Source organism: Octodon degus, unplaced genomic scaffold (genome assembly GCF_000260255.1).
Source record: "Octodon degus isolate 3935 unplaced genomic scaffold, OctDeg1.0 scaffold00029, whole genome shotgun sequence".
Classification (NCBI taxonomy): domain Eukaryota; kingdom Metazoa; phylum Chordata; class Mammalia; order Rodentia; family Octodontidae; genus Octodon; species Octodon degus.
In genome coordinates, this window is record NW_004524605.1 from 1637464 (window position 1) to 1652305 (window position 14842).

Consider the following 14842-nt stretch of genomic DNA (forward strand, 5'->3'; position numbering starts at 1 on the left):
GTGATGCACGCTGTTTAAACCAATCCCCAGCTGACAAGCCATTCTGCCTCTGACTTCCTGCTGGCTTATCCTATGTGAGCCCTAGGCCACCAGGGGCCAGGGCCTGGCTTTCTGGGAGTGGTCCTTGCCAGTGTCCATCGACATAAATAGTCCACATCCTGGGTTCCACTGCAGTGCTTCTGCTGGCCACGCATGACCAGCTGGCATCTCAGCACCCAAGTCCTCATCTTCCTGACCCTCTCTGGTTCAGAGCAGCAGATTTATGTTTTCCTCTTTGGTACACATCTCGTGGATGCATCTGCCGCAGGTCACAGGTAACGCAGCGGGGACCCTCTCACTCGTCAGCTAAGGTTTCGCGTCAGAGGTGCAGGTGCCTGGCTAGCCTCACCACAGGAATGCTCAGGAGCGCCAGACAGCCCTTCGAACTGTGGTTTCCTTTACCAAATCTACTTGCTACTGTGAATTCTCAGGGAGCCCAGATAGCTGTCCCAAGCATTAGCTACATTCAGGGAAACGGAGAAGGATACATTCATTCCATTTAAAATGGAGCCAGAACCTGGAGGATAAACTCTCAAGCTGGAGTCCTCATGAGGACAGAGGGAGAATTTTGACTTGAACCTTCATATTCATCACTTAATTCAATCACTTTTGCCTCAATTTTTATTAAAAGTTCAAACATACAGACAAGTTTAAAGGATGATCAATGAATATTTCCCCATTACAACAATGGTTCAACAACTAGATTAATATTTTACATATTTTAAAACATCTAGCAGACATACTGACTTTTCAAACCTAAAAAATTCTAATAATTAATGACATTTATTTCCAGTAACATTTCTAGGAAAATTAAACATATTATCTAATAGACTCTATCTTGATATTTCACTACTTGAGAGCTGCTTTATTTTTTCTGCTAGAAGCTAATAAAGGATCGCTCTGGTATCTTTTGTTTCAAGTGTCCTGTCTACAAGGATCCACTTGTTTTCAATATATTGACTTTCTGCAAAGCCCAGATGAGCTGTCTCATACATCGCCTTAACAGTTTGAATTTGTCTACTTCCTTGTTGTATAATTCAACTTATTTCTCTGCTGCTTCATATTTCTTATAAACAGGAAGGCAATTCTAGATAGAGTGAATTAGATTTCCACTAAGCATCCTGGCCACACATTGCACGCTTACATATGCTTCTCTTTGCATCTCATCAGAAGCTGCAGGTCAGCTTTTCATAGAAACAGTGAAACGTCGTTAGATGGATCTCATTATAAAAACAAATCTTTCTTTCACAATTGTTATCTCTGATCTTTTAACATATAAATGTTAATTTTTTATACCTTGTTACCATTTTCCAGATTTAAAGGTTGTGAAATAATTTGTCTACACCATTGTGTCCATCTGACAGCATTCTTCAGAGTATTTTTTCCATAATCTTATTGAAATAGCATCGAGACAGTTTCAAACCAAATTGGTAGGAGTTTCAATAATTAACACATTGCAAGCACTCTTCCTAGTATCTTCAGAGTAGTTCATACAGAGCTTCCTTTTTTGCCTGCTTTCACCACTATGAGCTGTTTTCCTTCTTGTTGTATTACAAGCAATTACAGTGATTTTTTTTAATTGTCCTAAATTTGGCCAATGGAAACACACACACGTGTGCGTGTGTGTACAGGTGTGTTCATAGTGATGTGCTCCCATTCTTCTAACATTAATCCATGAATGTCAAAGGCTACGTTGCTTTTCCTTTTTCTGGGCATGTTACATTTCACCTGCTCCATTTCTTAGGAGCCAGGGTTCCTTCTGAGTGGAGAGTAACACTTAGAAACCATACTTTGGGTCCTACAAGGCTCACTGTCATGGTGTTGAGATCTGTTTAAGTCTCGTTTTCTGCTCGGCGTGGTGGCACAGACCTGGGATTCCAGCACTCCAGAGGCTGAGGTGGGAGGATCGTAAGTCTAAACCCAGCCTGGACAGCTTATGGATACAGTGAAACTCTGTATAAAAATAAAAAGGGCTGGAGATTTAGTTTAGCACAAAAGATTCAAACCCCAGTACTCCTGCCCACACAAAGAAAAAAGGCTTAGTTTTCTTGTATACATACTTAAGTACATAAAATGATCACTTGGTTCACAAATGCTTCTGTTCACAAACAATTCAGTTCTCAATCAAAAGCTTTTGACATTTTACTCCTCTACATAAACTCCCTATCAGGTGACAAACCTAACACAGGCATCTTCCCCACACAAACACAAAAGCAGCCATCTTCCCCAAAATTGGAAAATAAAGTTCATGAACAGAGGTACCACCACATTTGGACGAGCTACTACAATTAAGAAATATTTAATGTTCAATGTTTGAGTTCAATTCTAAAACTTTTCTCAGACAGCAAGGTTAAGCTAATTTATTAGTTTGTGTTCTAAATGTTACCATGAAAGTCAAATATAGAATTGAAGGACATAAGCATGTGTGGGAAGATGAAGTGATAAACAGGTTTAATAATAAAATATCCACAAATAACTTTACATATAAGAATTCCTGGGCTGGCAAGTTAGCTCAGTGGACTAAGTGCCAGCTTAAGCAAGTGAAGGGACCACAGTTGGATCCCCAGCACTACATGCAGTGCTGACCCCAGGTGCACTGAGTTGGCCACTGAGACCGGGCATGTTGGTGCATGACTGTAATCCCAGCGCTGGTGAGGCTGACTACAGGAGGATCACTATGAGTCCAAGCTGCATAGCAGGACCCTGTACTAAACACATTTAAAAAACATTTCCTAAAAGATGTGCAATTTAAAAGGCAGCTTTATGAATGGGAGATGCTTCAAAGCAACTACACCATCTGAGCCTTAGCCAGGTGTAAGGATTTAAGTAGTTGTTAAGGGCACAAGTAGTCAGAGACTTGTAAGAAAAGGAATATGATTGTAAGTCAATTAAGATTAAAGTGGGGGGAAACCCTCTAAGATGAAAAGGTAACTGGTTAAGCTACTGCAATGGAATCTAACCAGTTACAAGACAAATAGTCCTCTTTGAGACTTGACAATGGAAATCAACCTGTAGTTATAACAGCACACCAGAGCTAAAGACTTGATTCTGCCACCCAACCAACTTTACTTCACTAACAAAATGAAAGGCTATAATTAAACTAAGTCAGCTCTACCAGGTGCACACCTATTCTACTCTATCAAATATTTATCTTCTGCAACAGATGACAAAGTATTTGCATGACAGTCGTTCTACTGGCTTCATTTATCATCTCTAATATTTTAAGACTCTACTTAGCTACATAGAACTACATCAGACTAAGAAAATAGAGGAAAGCAAAAGGAAAAGGCTCCCGTTGAGCCAAATCTTAAAACTAAACTACAAATTACTATATTTTTAAATCTAGGACTTATGAGAATTTTTATGCACAGCTCTGTGCACATGTATGTACATATATACAAAGAGACACATATATGCATGCATTGTACAGTCATGTCCTACATAACCATGTTTTTGGTCAGTAATAGAACTGAAAAATTCCCATTATTTAGTGACATCACAGCTATCATGACAAACTGTCACAATGTCTCCATACAGCACTAACCCCAACCACTCATTTGTTGTAATGTTGGTACAAACAGACCTACTAGGTTGCCGGTCAGTAAAAGCACAGCACATGATACTTGAGCATGATGATAAACACATTACTGGTGTCTGTACTTACTATACTACATTTTTATCATCATTGTAGAACATATGTCTTCTACATAGCAAAGAAAGCCTATAAAACTCTATGCTGCATGTTACTTGGAGCAGGCCCACATTCTGTCATACCTGCTGGTGGCATCAAGAAGGCACGTGCAGCGACAACCTAGATCATCCAAGTGCACAATGCTCAAAGTGCCCAATGGCACCTTAACACACATCCCCATCGAGCAACATGACTGTACATGTACATACATGTGTGTGTAGACAGCGCTCAGGGGGCAATTTATCACACAGCTCTACTATTTCTATGTAGAGTTAAACTTAAAGAACTCTTGTATCCTCATCATCTTTGTGAAAAAGGAACACTTCCTAAGTCAGCCTGCCAATTTAGGAAATGAGGCCCCACATTTATTCACATTAATTCAATGACTACTTAGTTGGTTTGTTTTTGTTTTTTGTATTTTAGGGAAGAGACTACAGGGTGTTCAGGGTCTACTCGATCAGATTTGTAGTGATCGGCCTGCTTACAGCCTCCCAAGAGCTGGGATTACAGGCGCATGCCACTACGCCCAGTCTAGAAAATTCACATATTGAAGCTTGCTCTTAAGAGAATAGAGTCTGAAGTAAAACACATCCAACTATTTATGCTTTTCTACAAAGTAAAGACTTTAACATTTTTCTATGAATTTGAACTGTCTTTAGAATAGTGCTTATAGAATTTGACAAGTCAGTGTTCTTCATATTTTCACGGATAAACTGATCTTAATATTAACAAGCTTTTTTTCCTGTAGAAGTAAAAAGGACTGAATTAGGAATTTGTGCTCTATTTATTATTATACTGATCACTGCCTAGTGAGAAGTCTTGGACTATTAAATAAATTAAAGCTCATAGGTTTATCTCCTTTCAGAAATTTCTGATACAGGAAATTTTTATTGAAAGTGAAGAGAGGAGCCATAGATGAAAGGCTTCCCATATTCCTTCCATTTATAGAGTCTCTCTTTATTGTGGACTTTTTTGTGCCTACAAAGGTTTGATCTGTAACTGTAGGCTTTCCCACATTCCATACACTTATAGAGTTTCTCTCCAGTATGGATTCTCTCATGTTCAGTTAGGAATGAACACTGGCTGAATGCCTTTCCACACTGGTTACACTGATACGGTTTCTCTCCAGTGTGGATTCTCTGATGCCTACAAAGGTTGGATTTGCAGCCAAAGGCTTTACCACATTCTTGACATGTGTAAAGCTTTTCCCCAGTATGGATTTTCCGATGCTCATTAAAGGATGAGAACTGGTTAAAGGTTTTCCCACATGCATGACATTGGTGAGGTTTCTGTCCGGTATGAATTCGCTGGTGTTCAATAAATGTGGAGACGCGCGTGAAGGTTCTCCCACACTCCAAACACTGACACAGCTGTTCTCCAGTATGGAGTCTCTGGTGTTCCATGAGGGATGGAAACTGGCTGTAACCTTTTCCACACTCACTACATTTATACGGTTTCTCGCCTGTGTGGATTCTTTGATGCCTATGAAGCTTTGCTCTACAGTTGAAGGCCTTCTCACATTCAGTACATTTATAGAGCTTCTCTCCAGTGTGAATCCTCTGGTGCACAGTGAGTGTAGAACACTGGCTAAAGGCTTTCCCACACTCCCTGCAGCAGTAGGGCTTCTCTCCCGTATGTACTCTCAGATGCTTAATGAGGGTGGAACTGCTGCTGAATGCTTTTGCACACTCATTACACTTGTATGGTTTCTCCCCAGTGTGGATTCTCTGATGTGTGAGAAGGGATGACCGGTGGCTAAAGGCCTTCCCACACTCGTTACACTTGTATGGTTTCTCCCCAGTGTGGATTCTCTGATGTGTGAGAAGGGATGACCGGTGGCTAAAGGCCTTCCCACACTCGTTACACTTGTATGGTTTCTCACCAGTATGGATTCTCTGGTGTTCAAGAAGGTGAAGACTCTGGCTGAAGCTTTCCCCACACTCATGACAGACAAGAGGTTTTCCTCCTGGGTAAATCTGGAAATATCTCATTAAATCAAAATTCTGTGTAAAATCTTTCCTGAAAGTGTAATACATACTGGGTATCATCTCTACAGGAACACTCTGTTGTGAAACATGAACTGTGTTTATAAATGAGCTCTTCCCCAGTTCCAGACTTGTGGGTTTCCCATCCTCACGGACAGTTTTCTTGGGTGAAGGTGCCACTTGCCTAAGGGGTTTCTTTTGTTGCTCCTGTAGTATCTTGCCCTCAGGAGCCACAGTTTCTCCAAAGTCAATGTCCCAAGAACCATACTTAGAGGATTTTTTCTTTATTATTCCATGAGATGTTTCTTCAATAAAAATTTCCTGTCTAATAGGCACTGCTTCTATGTCAGGCCAAGTGTTGAAATCTGAAATGAACAAGAAGAATTAGTGTCTCCTGGCAGAGACAAATAAATGCATTAGTGGGATAATGAAATCAGCAACAATGCATACAAGAGAGGTTTGGCGGCATCTGATCTCAAAATTGGACTTGAACCTGGAGAAAAACAATATGGAGCAGTGGAGAGAGGAAACAGGTGAAAGAGTGTTGTGGCAGGATACATTGGGCAGTGAAGGGGATGCACCCAGGGAGAAGTAAGGCTAGACTCGGAAAGAACAAGCCATGCAGAAGGTATGAGGATACAGGACAGTGTCACATGATAAGCTCAAGCTGAATACTATGGGGTTAATTTGTGATCATTTCCTACGCTATACACTTGGCCATATAGTAGGCAACTTGTCTTTCCTCTCTCCTTCCTATTTCTACTCTGATGATTTTTTTCTGATCTTCCCTGTGAAATCCCACATGTAATAATTTTTAAATATTTGAACTTTTTTTAATATTTTGTGATTTCATATGTAATTGTAACTGCATATCAGTCTGTTAAAATGAGGACACTGAAGTTTTAAAGTTACAACAGTTGCCTGGGATATGGCTCAGTGGTGCAGCACTTGCCTGGCAAGCACAAAGTCCTGAGTTTGACTCCCTGTACAAATAAATAAATAGGAAATTAATTAATTAATTAACAATAGTCCTGAGGCGTGACCAAGGAGATATTTGATCTAAGTTCAAGACTCTGATTATAAAGAAGAAAAAAAATCTGCCACCTGAAACAATATATCTCTTGGAGAAAGAATAATGTTTCCCCTATTCCATTAGGTCATGGGGCAAAACAGACATTTTCATTTCATTTCACTTCCTTTCGTTCAGTTCAGTTCATTTCATTATTTCATATTTCATTTACTTATTTATTTTTTGTGATACCATGGATCAAACTCAGGACCTTGCCCTTGCCAGGCAAGCACTTATTCCACTGAGCTATCTGCCCAGCCTCATTTCCTTTAATAAGCTGTAACCAGAAGATGACTCTTTGTGTAGAAATTGTTTTGAATGATGGTAACTGAAATCAGAGCCTTACACATGCTAGGTAAGTGCTCTACCACTGAATGACAACCCCAGCCCTTGTAGAAATCTTTTGAGAACAATAAAAATCTGTAGGATATATGAATTCAATTTATCTTGAAGTTCTAGAATATGTCCAAACTCCAAGTTCAGCTGTGATCCTAGATAGAAAGATTTATCTATCAATTTTAAGGCATTTTGGGTTAAACCTTTCTTTACTTAATCTACAATTGAAAATGAAATATTAGATTATTGCAATTAGGCATTTGTAAGTGCTTCAGTAACAAAAAAAAAAAAAAAAAAAAAAAACCACAACTGACCCTGAGCATCTCACCATGCCACACTTCCTCCTACCCTGCTCAGCTAGAATCCCCGTGCCCAGCCCCAGGGTCTCATCCACACACCTGTACAGGTGTCCGCAGGCCCTTCTCTTTCCGCTGTGCAGGGATCTTCTCCTCGCTGCAACTGGCAAATCACTGAAGGTGTTGAAACTGGAATTCCTGTTCATGAGGGGAAAATGGAGACTGAACAAAGAACACAGAGAACTCATACATCACTCCCTGAACCTCCAAAGCAGAGAGGGCCAGGCAAGGAAGGCAGGCTGGGCAGCAGACACTTGGAGGAGCACTTGAGCTCCAAGAGGGAGATGAGAAGCAGGGTTAGCTAGAAGTAACGCCGGGCCCTGGTGGTGAACGCTTCTACGACGGGGCGGTCATACTACATCTTTCAACATCTGAATGACTTAGGCGATTTCAAAATCTAACCTGGATCTAATCATTGGTCTGCTTCATGAAGGAAAAGTTACTGGGGTTGGGGTATGAGGAAGGGCAGAAGGAGAGAAGGTTAATGTGAAGAACACTAAAATAAAAATGTGTACCTTCAACTGCAGCATCTGGCTTTTCCTAGGTACACAATGGGGTGGAAACCCAAAGGCTCTAAGCTCAGAGGGGGTGCTCTAAGGCGTGCTCTAGCGCAGTCTTCCTTAGAGGCAAAAGTCCTTACCCAGGGAGACCAGGTTGCTGTAGTTCTCCAGCATGACCTCCCGGTACAAGCGTCTCTGATCAGGGCCCAGCTGCAGCCACTCGTCCTGGCTGAAGAGCACAGCCACATCCCTGAAGGTCACGGGCTCCTGAAATGGCAAAGCCTTTCCTGCTTTTCAGTAGAAACTCAGTAAGAAGTGACACGGAGGTGCTTAGCAAGCAGTTCTGACAATGTCTCAGGAGGATTTCACATTAGCTATTTATGTAATTTTTTTTAAAAAATCAACTTTTTAATTAAACAAGTATTTACTAAATACTCATTGGGAGCAGAGATATATGCCATACGTTGTAGGGATAGGGAAAAAGTGGCCAGTCTGAGCCAACAGGGAATAAAAATTTCAGCATTTGATCTTTTAAAGTGCCTGAGCATGTCTCCCTGCTACCCCAAATCCAAATTAAATATGAGGAAAAAATCAGAATGTGCTTAGAGAAATGCTAGAAAATGAAACATCCTACCAGCTGTATAGAAATGATTTCTTTCTTCTTCTTCTTCTTCTTCTTCTTCTTTTTTAATTTTAGGGAAGGATCTACAGGGTGTTCAGGGTCTCACTACTAGATCAGACTCGTAGTGATCTGCCTGTTTATAGCCTCCCAAGAGCTGGGATTACAGGCGCACGCCATTATGCCCAGTCTCAATTGCCATCTCAGTGTGCCCCAGGGACAGGCCAGCACAGCAGGCCTGGGAATTGAACTCTCGGCCCCTGTGCCTGCTTGCAGGCACTTTAATCCATTAAGCTATTTGGCCGGCCCCTAGAAATAATTTCTGAGACATACAACAAATAATAAAAATAGTATTAGCTAATATTTAAATAATTTAGTAGGGACTTTAATAGAAATTATATATGTAATACTTCTTTTAAGTTTCTAAAAATCCTATGAGGAAGATACTACAATTAAACAGCTCTGCAGAAGAAACAGGTCTAGAAAAGGCAAACAGTCTTCCCAAGGTAATGCCCTTACGAAGTGTGGAGGCAGAGTTTGAATTCAGGCAGACATACCTCTAAATTGTATCCTCAGATGGACATCCTCTGACTATGAAAAGCAAAAGAACCACAAAACCTGTGGGATGATTCAGGTGCAAGAGGGAACTAATAAAGTCCTGAGAGAGAAGGCTAGCTAGTATTCAAGGTGGGAGAAGGCACAAGCTGGGCAGATGGCCAACTCCTGTGAGACACAAGAGCTTTAAAAGAATAAAAATGGCGCAATGCTTTCAGCAGGCATTCTGCCGAGAGTCTGACAAAGTAAAGGGCACAGGACTTTGACCTTGCCTTCTGGGACCCTACCACAAGACACAGCCACGCAGCCTTGCTCAAGGACACTTACTGCAACATGAGCTGTGATTTCAGGTCACGGTAGGCTGAACACCAAACCTGCCAATGTTTCCTAAATGACAAGAGGGACCCTGAAGATGGGTTACAAGGATCTGAAGGTGAGGGGCGCATCATGGAGTACCACCCAGGTGGACCCAGTGTGATCACGAGGAGCCCGCATGGAAGGGAAGGCGATGCGATGATAGAGCAAGGGCTGATGGAACAGGCTCTGAAGACGGTGGACAGGGCCACAGGCCAAGAAATTCAGCAGCACTGGACTGTGAAAAGGACAAGAAACCAATCCCCCCCTCAGGCTCCAGAAGGAACCAGCCACACGGAGGGCTGGAGCTCACGCCTGGGAAAGTAATTTCAGACTTCTAACTTCCACAACTACAAGGGAATAAATTTATGTTGTTTGAAGCTATTGAGTTTGTGGCAAGTTGTTACAGCACCAATAGGAAACATAATGGTGAAAGGTGAAGACAACCTACACTCTCTCAAGAAGTAAATGGAGAAGCAAAGTAGAGTATATTCATTCCATGAAATGCTGTGCGGCCTTTAAATAGAATGAACAAAGTGCGTATGCTTGACATTGAAGCCTGATCTCGATACATTACTGATTCATAAAAAAGCTACAATAAAATCTCTATATAAAATATCCAGAAGAATATAAATTTTTCCCAGATTATTCTTTGATATTTGTGGAGAAAGGCAGAAAAACAATCTCCCTTATTTCTCTCTCTCTCTCTCTCTGTCTCTGTGTCTCTGTCTCTCTCCTCTCTTTCTCTCTGTGGTACTAGAGACTAATCTAATAGTACCCTACCACTGATCTATATCACACCCCTTTATAACTTTCTGCCTTGAGACAGGGCCTATGTTACCCCAGGCTGGCCTCAAACTTTCAATCCTCCTGCCTCAGGCTCCCAAGTGGCTGAGATTTCAGGCATAGGCCACTGCAACCTTTCATTTATTTCTTTACATCTTTCTATTAGGTTTACTTTGTTTCCTTTGTGTGTGTGTGGTCCTTTCTTTTGAAACCTTTCATCATTTAGTTATTTTGTTGTGCTAGGCATCAAACCCTAGGCCTCATACATGCTAACCATGTACTCAACCACTGAGCTTCACCCTTAGCCCTTGAATTCTTTTAGACTGCACTTTAATTTATATATTAAATTTTCAGTTAAACCTCTTTGCATTTCTAGGGGTTGCTCTGAGACTTACGATGCAATTCTTGGTTGTTCCAAGCCTATTTAGGATAAACACAACTTTTCATATAGCATGCAAGAACCAGGCACCTGCCCTATATAGGATACCATGACCTCTTTTTTTATGCTATGCCTGCTAAAAACTTCCTAGTTCAAAGGGCTGACAGGACCCACTAGATTTAAGGGAATACTCTCCCGTGTGGCTCTTCCTTGACGGCAAAGAGTTGCAGCACAGCCAGAGCACAGGGCATTTGAGGGCGGAGGGGGCAGAAATCGGCTGTCCACAGAAGGGAGGCAACAAGGAAGGGAGCTGATGCAGGGGAAAGATGGGAATCCCACGCAGAAGTACTACTAAGCATTTGGGAAGGGCGAGCTGGAACTCTAGAAGAGGTGCAAGGACAGAGATTGGAGCAGCATCTTGGACAGGTAATGGTTAGAGTAATGAGAATGGGTCTCAAGGGGAAAGGGAAGGGGCAGGAGGGCAGTCTGAAGCAGCAGGGGAAGAGAAATCAGAGGCTATCATGAGGAGATAAGGCAATGCCTAGACTGAAAACACGATCCCGGCCAGCTCATCATTCAAGCAGTGCCCGGCCCAGCCCTGTTCACCCCAGTGCCAACCTCCACACCCAACGCAGACTGAGCCCACACTGGGACACCCTAGCCTCTAAGCACCAGTATCAGTCTTGCCCTTCAGCTTCAATTCAAAGGACCTCACTTTAGGGTGTTTCCCTTGCCTCCCCTTGCATATGTACCACGCTTCCTAAATCAGCATTGCTTAAAGAAAGAAATAGCATTTTTCCTTTTTGTATCCCAGTGTTCTGCTGGCATCCTGTATATACTGGGTGTGTAATAAATTTTTGTGGGAGTCTAGTCCTATCTTGTCTTTGCCCCAAGTAAGACTAACTCCTCTGTGAAGGAAAATAAACATCTACTCGCCTGTACTCCTCACCAAGAGGAAGTACATATGCAGTAGTGACTCAAATTCTGATCATGACATGAGTGGGGTGAATTAAGAATGACTCAGAGCCTGGCACATCTGCATGTTATCTATAATCCTAGCTACTCTGGAGGCTGAGGCAGGAGGACTACACATTCAAAGTTAGCCTAGGAAGCTTAGGAAGAAGCTGTCTCAAAAAAGGTTTTTAAAAGAGCTGAGGATGGTGACTCAGTGGTAAAGCATGTGCCTAGCATGTGCAAATCCCTACGATCAATGCCTACTACCAAAGAAAAAAAGACTGACCTGGAGACAAACAGGCACATTCCTTAGCAGCCCCTTGCTAAGCCCAGCTGTCTCAGAAAAACTTCCAAGGCTCTAGATTCGCCATGGTTTTCACTCGGTAGAAAAATACCTGGAGAAAGTATGTAACTGTGTTCACATCCCTGAACCCAGCCAGCTATTCACAAAAAAAGATGAACCTTACTTACTGTCACCTGAGCAGGCAGCAAATCCATAGCCATCCCTTCCTTCTCAGTTTTCCTGTCAAAGGAGAACACAATGCTGAGGAGGTAGGTCTGTAAAAGTGTTATGATGAATCCTGGGGTCAAGGCTTGCTCTGGAGAGAGTTCCAATGACACTACACCCACCTGAGCCCAGGAAAGGTAGCCTGCACCTACAAGCAAGCCAAGCGGGAAGAAGAGCGGTCTGATCTCTGCTCCCTTTTCTCTACCAACCCGACCATCAAATTCTGTACACAGATACTTTAATATCCACCTAAGGGCCTATTAGCTGCCTCTAAGAAACTGTGACTCACCCGCAGACATTTAGGGTCTTTAGGAGGTTTAAGCTGTATGTGGGCCGGGGAGATGGCTCAGTGGAGTAAGCACTTCCCCAGCAAGCGCAAGGGCCTGAGTTCAATCCCAGGCGCCACGGTGGGGTGTGTGTGTGTGTGTGTGTGTGTGTGTGTGTGTGTGTGTGTGCTGTGCGCTCTGATGGACGCAGGGAACTTGGATTTCCTAGGGCAAGCGCTTTCAGACTGAGCCAGCTGATCCTATGCGTGCTTCCCTGCGTCACCCTCTCCTTCCCAGTGAAATCACAATAATGACACCTGCCCCATTTCCCCTTCTCTGCCAGGTGACAGACCCCAGTGCTTGCCCTCAGTGGCCCTGTAGGGAGCACTGGGTCCTTTTCAAGAACTTTGAGGTAACAACGTATAACCAGTCTCAGCTTTTCTGCCCTGTCCTAGGCCTGGCCATTACCTGCCCAGGGTAACATGAGTAAAACACTGTCCCTAGCCCCAGCCCAGGTGCTACTCTTGAACACTGACCTTGAAAGTGCCACACTGCAGCATCCGCAGCTATCCTCACATAGCCTTTCCTCCCCATGGGGCACAGAACCCCATTTGCTCAGACAGTGCTGACAGCGCCTAGAGCAGCCAGGCAAGGGCCACTCACTGCGATGGGCTCCTCTCACCCGCCTCCCAGGAGGGCACAACCAAGGGACCTGCTATGAATGCCCCAGCTGGGGCACTCAACCAACCTCAGAAGCTGTGTGGAAACCTTTAGGGGTCTTGGATGCTTTTTGTATGTAATATTTTAAATCTTAACAGTAACTCCAGAAAGTAAATACAATGTAATACAAAATAAATACAGACGTCCCTCTGTATCTGTGCGTTATGCATCCATGGATCCGACCGACTCCAGATCTAAAACAACTATCTGTAATAAACATGTACACAATTTTGTTTCTTCAATTATTTTTTACACGATACAGCTGAACAGTCACACCCAGCATTTACATTGTAATAGGTATTGGAAGCAGTCCAGAAATGACTGAAGTCTATCCAGGATGCATAGACGACGAGAATCTGAGGGTTTTGGCATCTGGGGTGTGAAGGTTCAGCCGTTTCCACAGGGGGTAGCTACTGCTCCCACATTTTACAGTGCGAGGGAGACAGAACTAAAGGTGGGCGACCTGCCTGAAAACACAAAGGTTTCTCCATCTGTAAATGGGATTAGCACTGGGCTAACCCGCCTAAAACTTGGTATTATGATGTGTTAAGGCATACAGCAACTCCCGACGCAAACATGTACTACTAAAATTTACATTTCAAATCCCTGTCCCCTCAAAAAGTGTCAATTTACTTAAGACTCACGCTTGGCACACGGACGTTCTCTGCAGCATGAACAACCGTGTTTAGGATTCCTGTCTCGCTCAGGAGCCCCAAGAAAGCACCGACGCGAGCGGCCCGAGCGGCCGGAGTCTCCGCAGCGGGTCCTCCTCCTCGGCGGCGGCGGCGGCGGGCGGAGCAGCGAGGTGCCCGCGCTCCGGCCTGCGCCCGCCCGCCACCCGGGCCCCGCGAGGCGCGCGCCGTCCACTCGCACGGAAGCGCCGGCGCCCGACGCAGACTCGAGAGGCGGCTGCAAGCTCCTCAAGCCCAGGTCGGCTGTGGCAGCGGGGCCAGGCTCATGCTCCCAGGAGCCCCCAGAAAGGCCGCGAGCTGCGCTGCGCCCCAGGTAGAACTACGGCTCCCAGCATGCCTCGGGGCTGGCCTGCGGCGCTTCCCAGGGGGCACCGCGCGAGGCGGCTTCCGGGAGGGGGACGGGCTCTCGCGCAGGAACCGGAACCGAGGTGAGGCACGCGCTGCGCTGGACCCTGGCGTCTCCCCTCGGTGGTCCAGCTGCCTCAGTCCCTTCGGGTGCATTGTGCAGGCGCAGCGATGTGATGTGACAAAAACTTACCGGATTAGATGCCTATTTCAGAGGAATAATTCGGGTGCGGAAACTCCCATCAGTAGTTATGACTGTCAGTGTGTACAGTGAAGATCCCATTTGCGTAGGTACACTTGAAGAATATTCTGATACACATCCAACACTTGGCTCGCAAGAGACAAAAACAACCAGAATTTTGGAAACTTTGCTCAGCGCACCCCTAGGCATCTTCCTGAATTATTTTCAGCATTTCCTAGCTACACACAGTGTAGGAGAATCCTTGATGTTTACACCCTGATGATCCCTGTTCTGCTGTGCTGAGAATAACTGAATAAACTGACGGGTCAACGTACAGGGTCAGGGGTCTGTAAACGGGGGTAAAAACAGAAGAGCGGCCTCATTAGATCTACCTAATCCTGACTGGGAAGAGTTAAAAAGAAGCTTGAGGAATCGCCCTGGGAAGCAGATCAACAATGGGGATAAGGAAAGAGAAAAACTAGATAAAGGCACCAAGGGACTTGCATG

The 14842-nt window shown here is 43.9% G+C and overlaps 1 protein-coding gene across 2 annotated transcripts; it reads right to left on the reverse strand.

Annotated features, from left to right (window-relative positions):
• Nucleotides 1-2708: 2708 nt before the first annotated feature.
• Znf354c (zinc finger protein 354C) lies at nt 2709-14104 on the reverse strand. 2 transcript variants are annotated; one of them, XM_023713282.1, is made up of 6 exons: nt 13762-14104; nt 12095-12146; nt 8117-8243; nt 7519-7614; nt 5513-6080; nt 2709-5428 (listed from the first exon to the last, which is right to left on the reverse strand). In XM_023713282.1, the coding sequence occupies exons 1-6, from the start codon at nt 13788-13790 to the stop codon at nt 4618-4620; spliced, it is 1683 nt and encodes a 560-aa protein (XP_023569050.1). In that variant the 5' UTR covers nt 13791-14104; the 3' UTR covers nt 2709-4617. The 2 variants fall into 2 exon arrangements, with proteins under 2 accessions (XP_023569050.1, XP_023569049.1); XM_023713281.1 differs by having other exon boundaries at nt 8117-8258.
• Nucleotides 14105-14842: the final 738 nt, after the last annotated feature.

Bases quoted from the DNA above. Each gene is read 5' to 3' on its own strand.
- Znf354c (XM_023713281.1), bottom strand. From the start codon at position 13,790: ATGCTGCAGAGAACGTCCGTGTGCCAAGC. The intron at 7,615-8,116 runs GTAAGGACTTTT...CCTCATGAACAG, and splicing joins CAGCAACCTGGTCTCCCTGG to GAATTCCAGTTTCAACACCT. The intron at 5,429-5,512 runs GTGTAACGAGTG...GAAACCATACAA, and splicing joins ACTGGGGAGAAACCATACAA to GTGTAATGAGTGTGCAAAAG.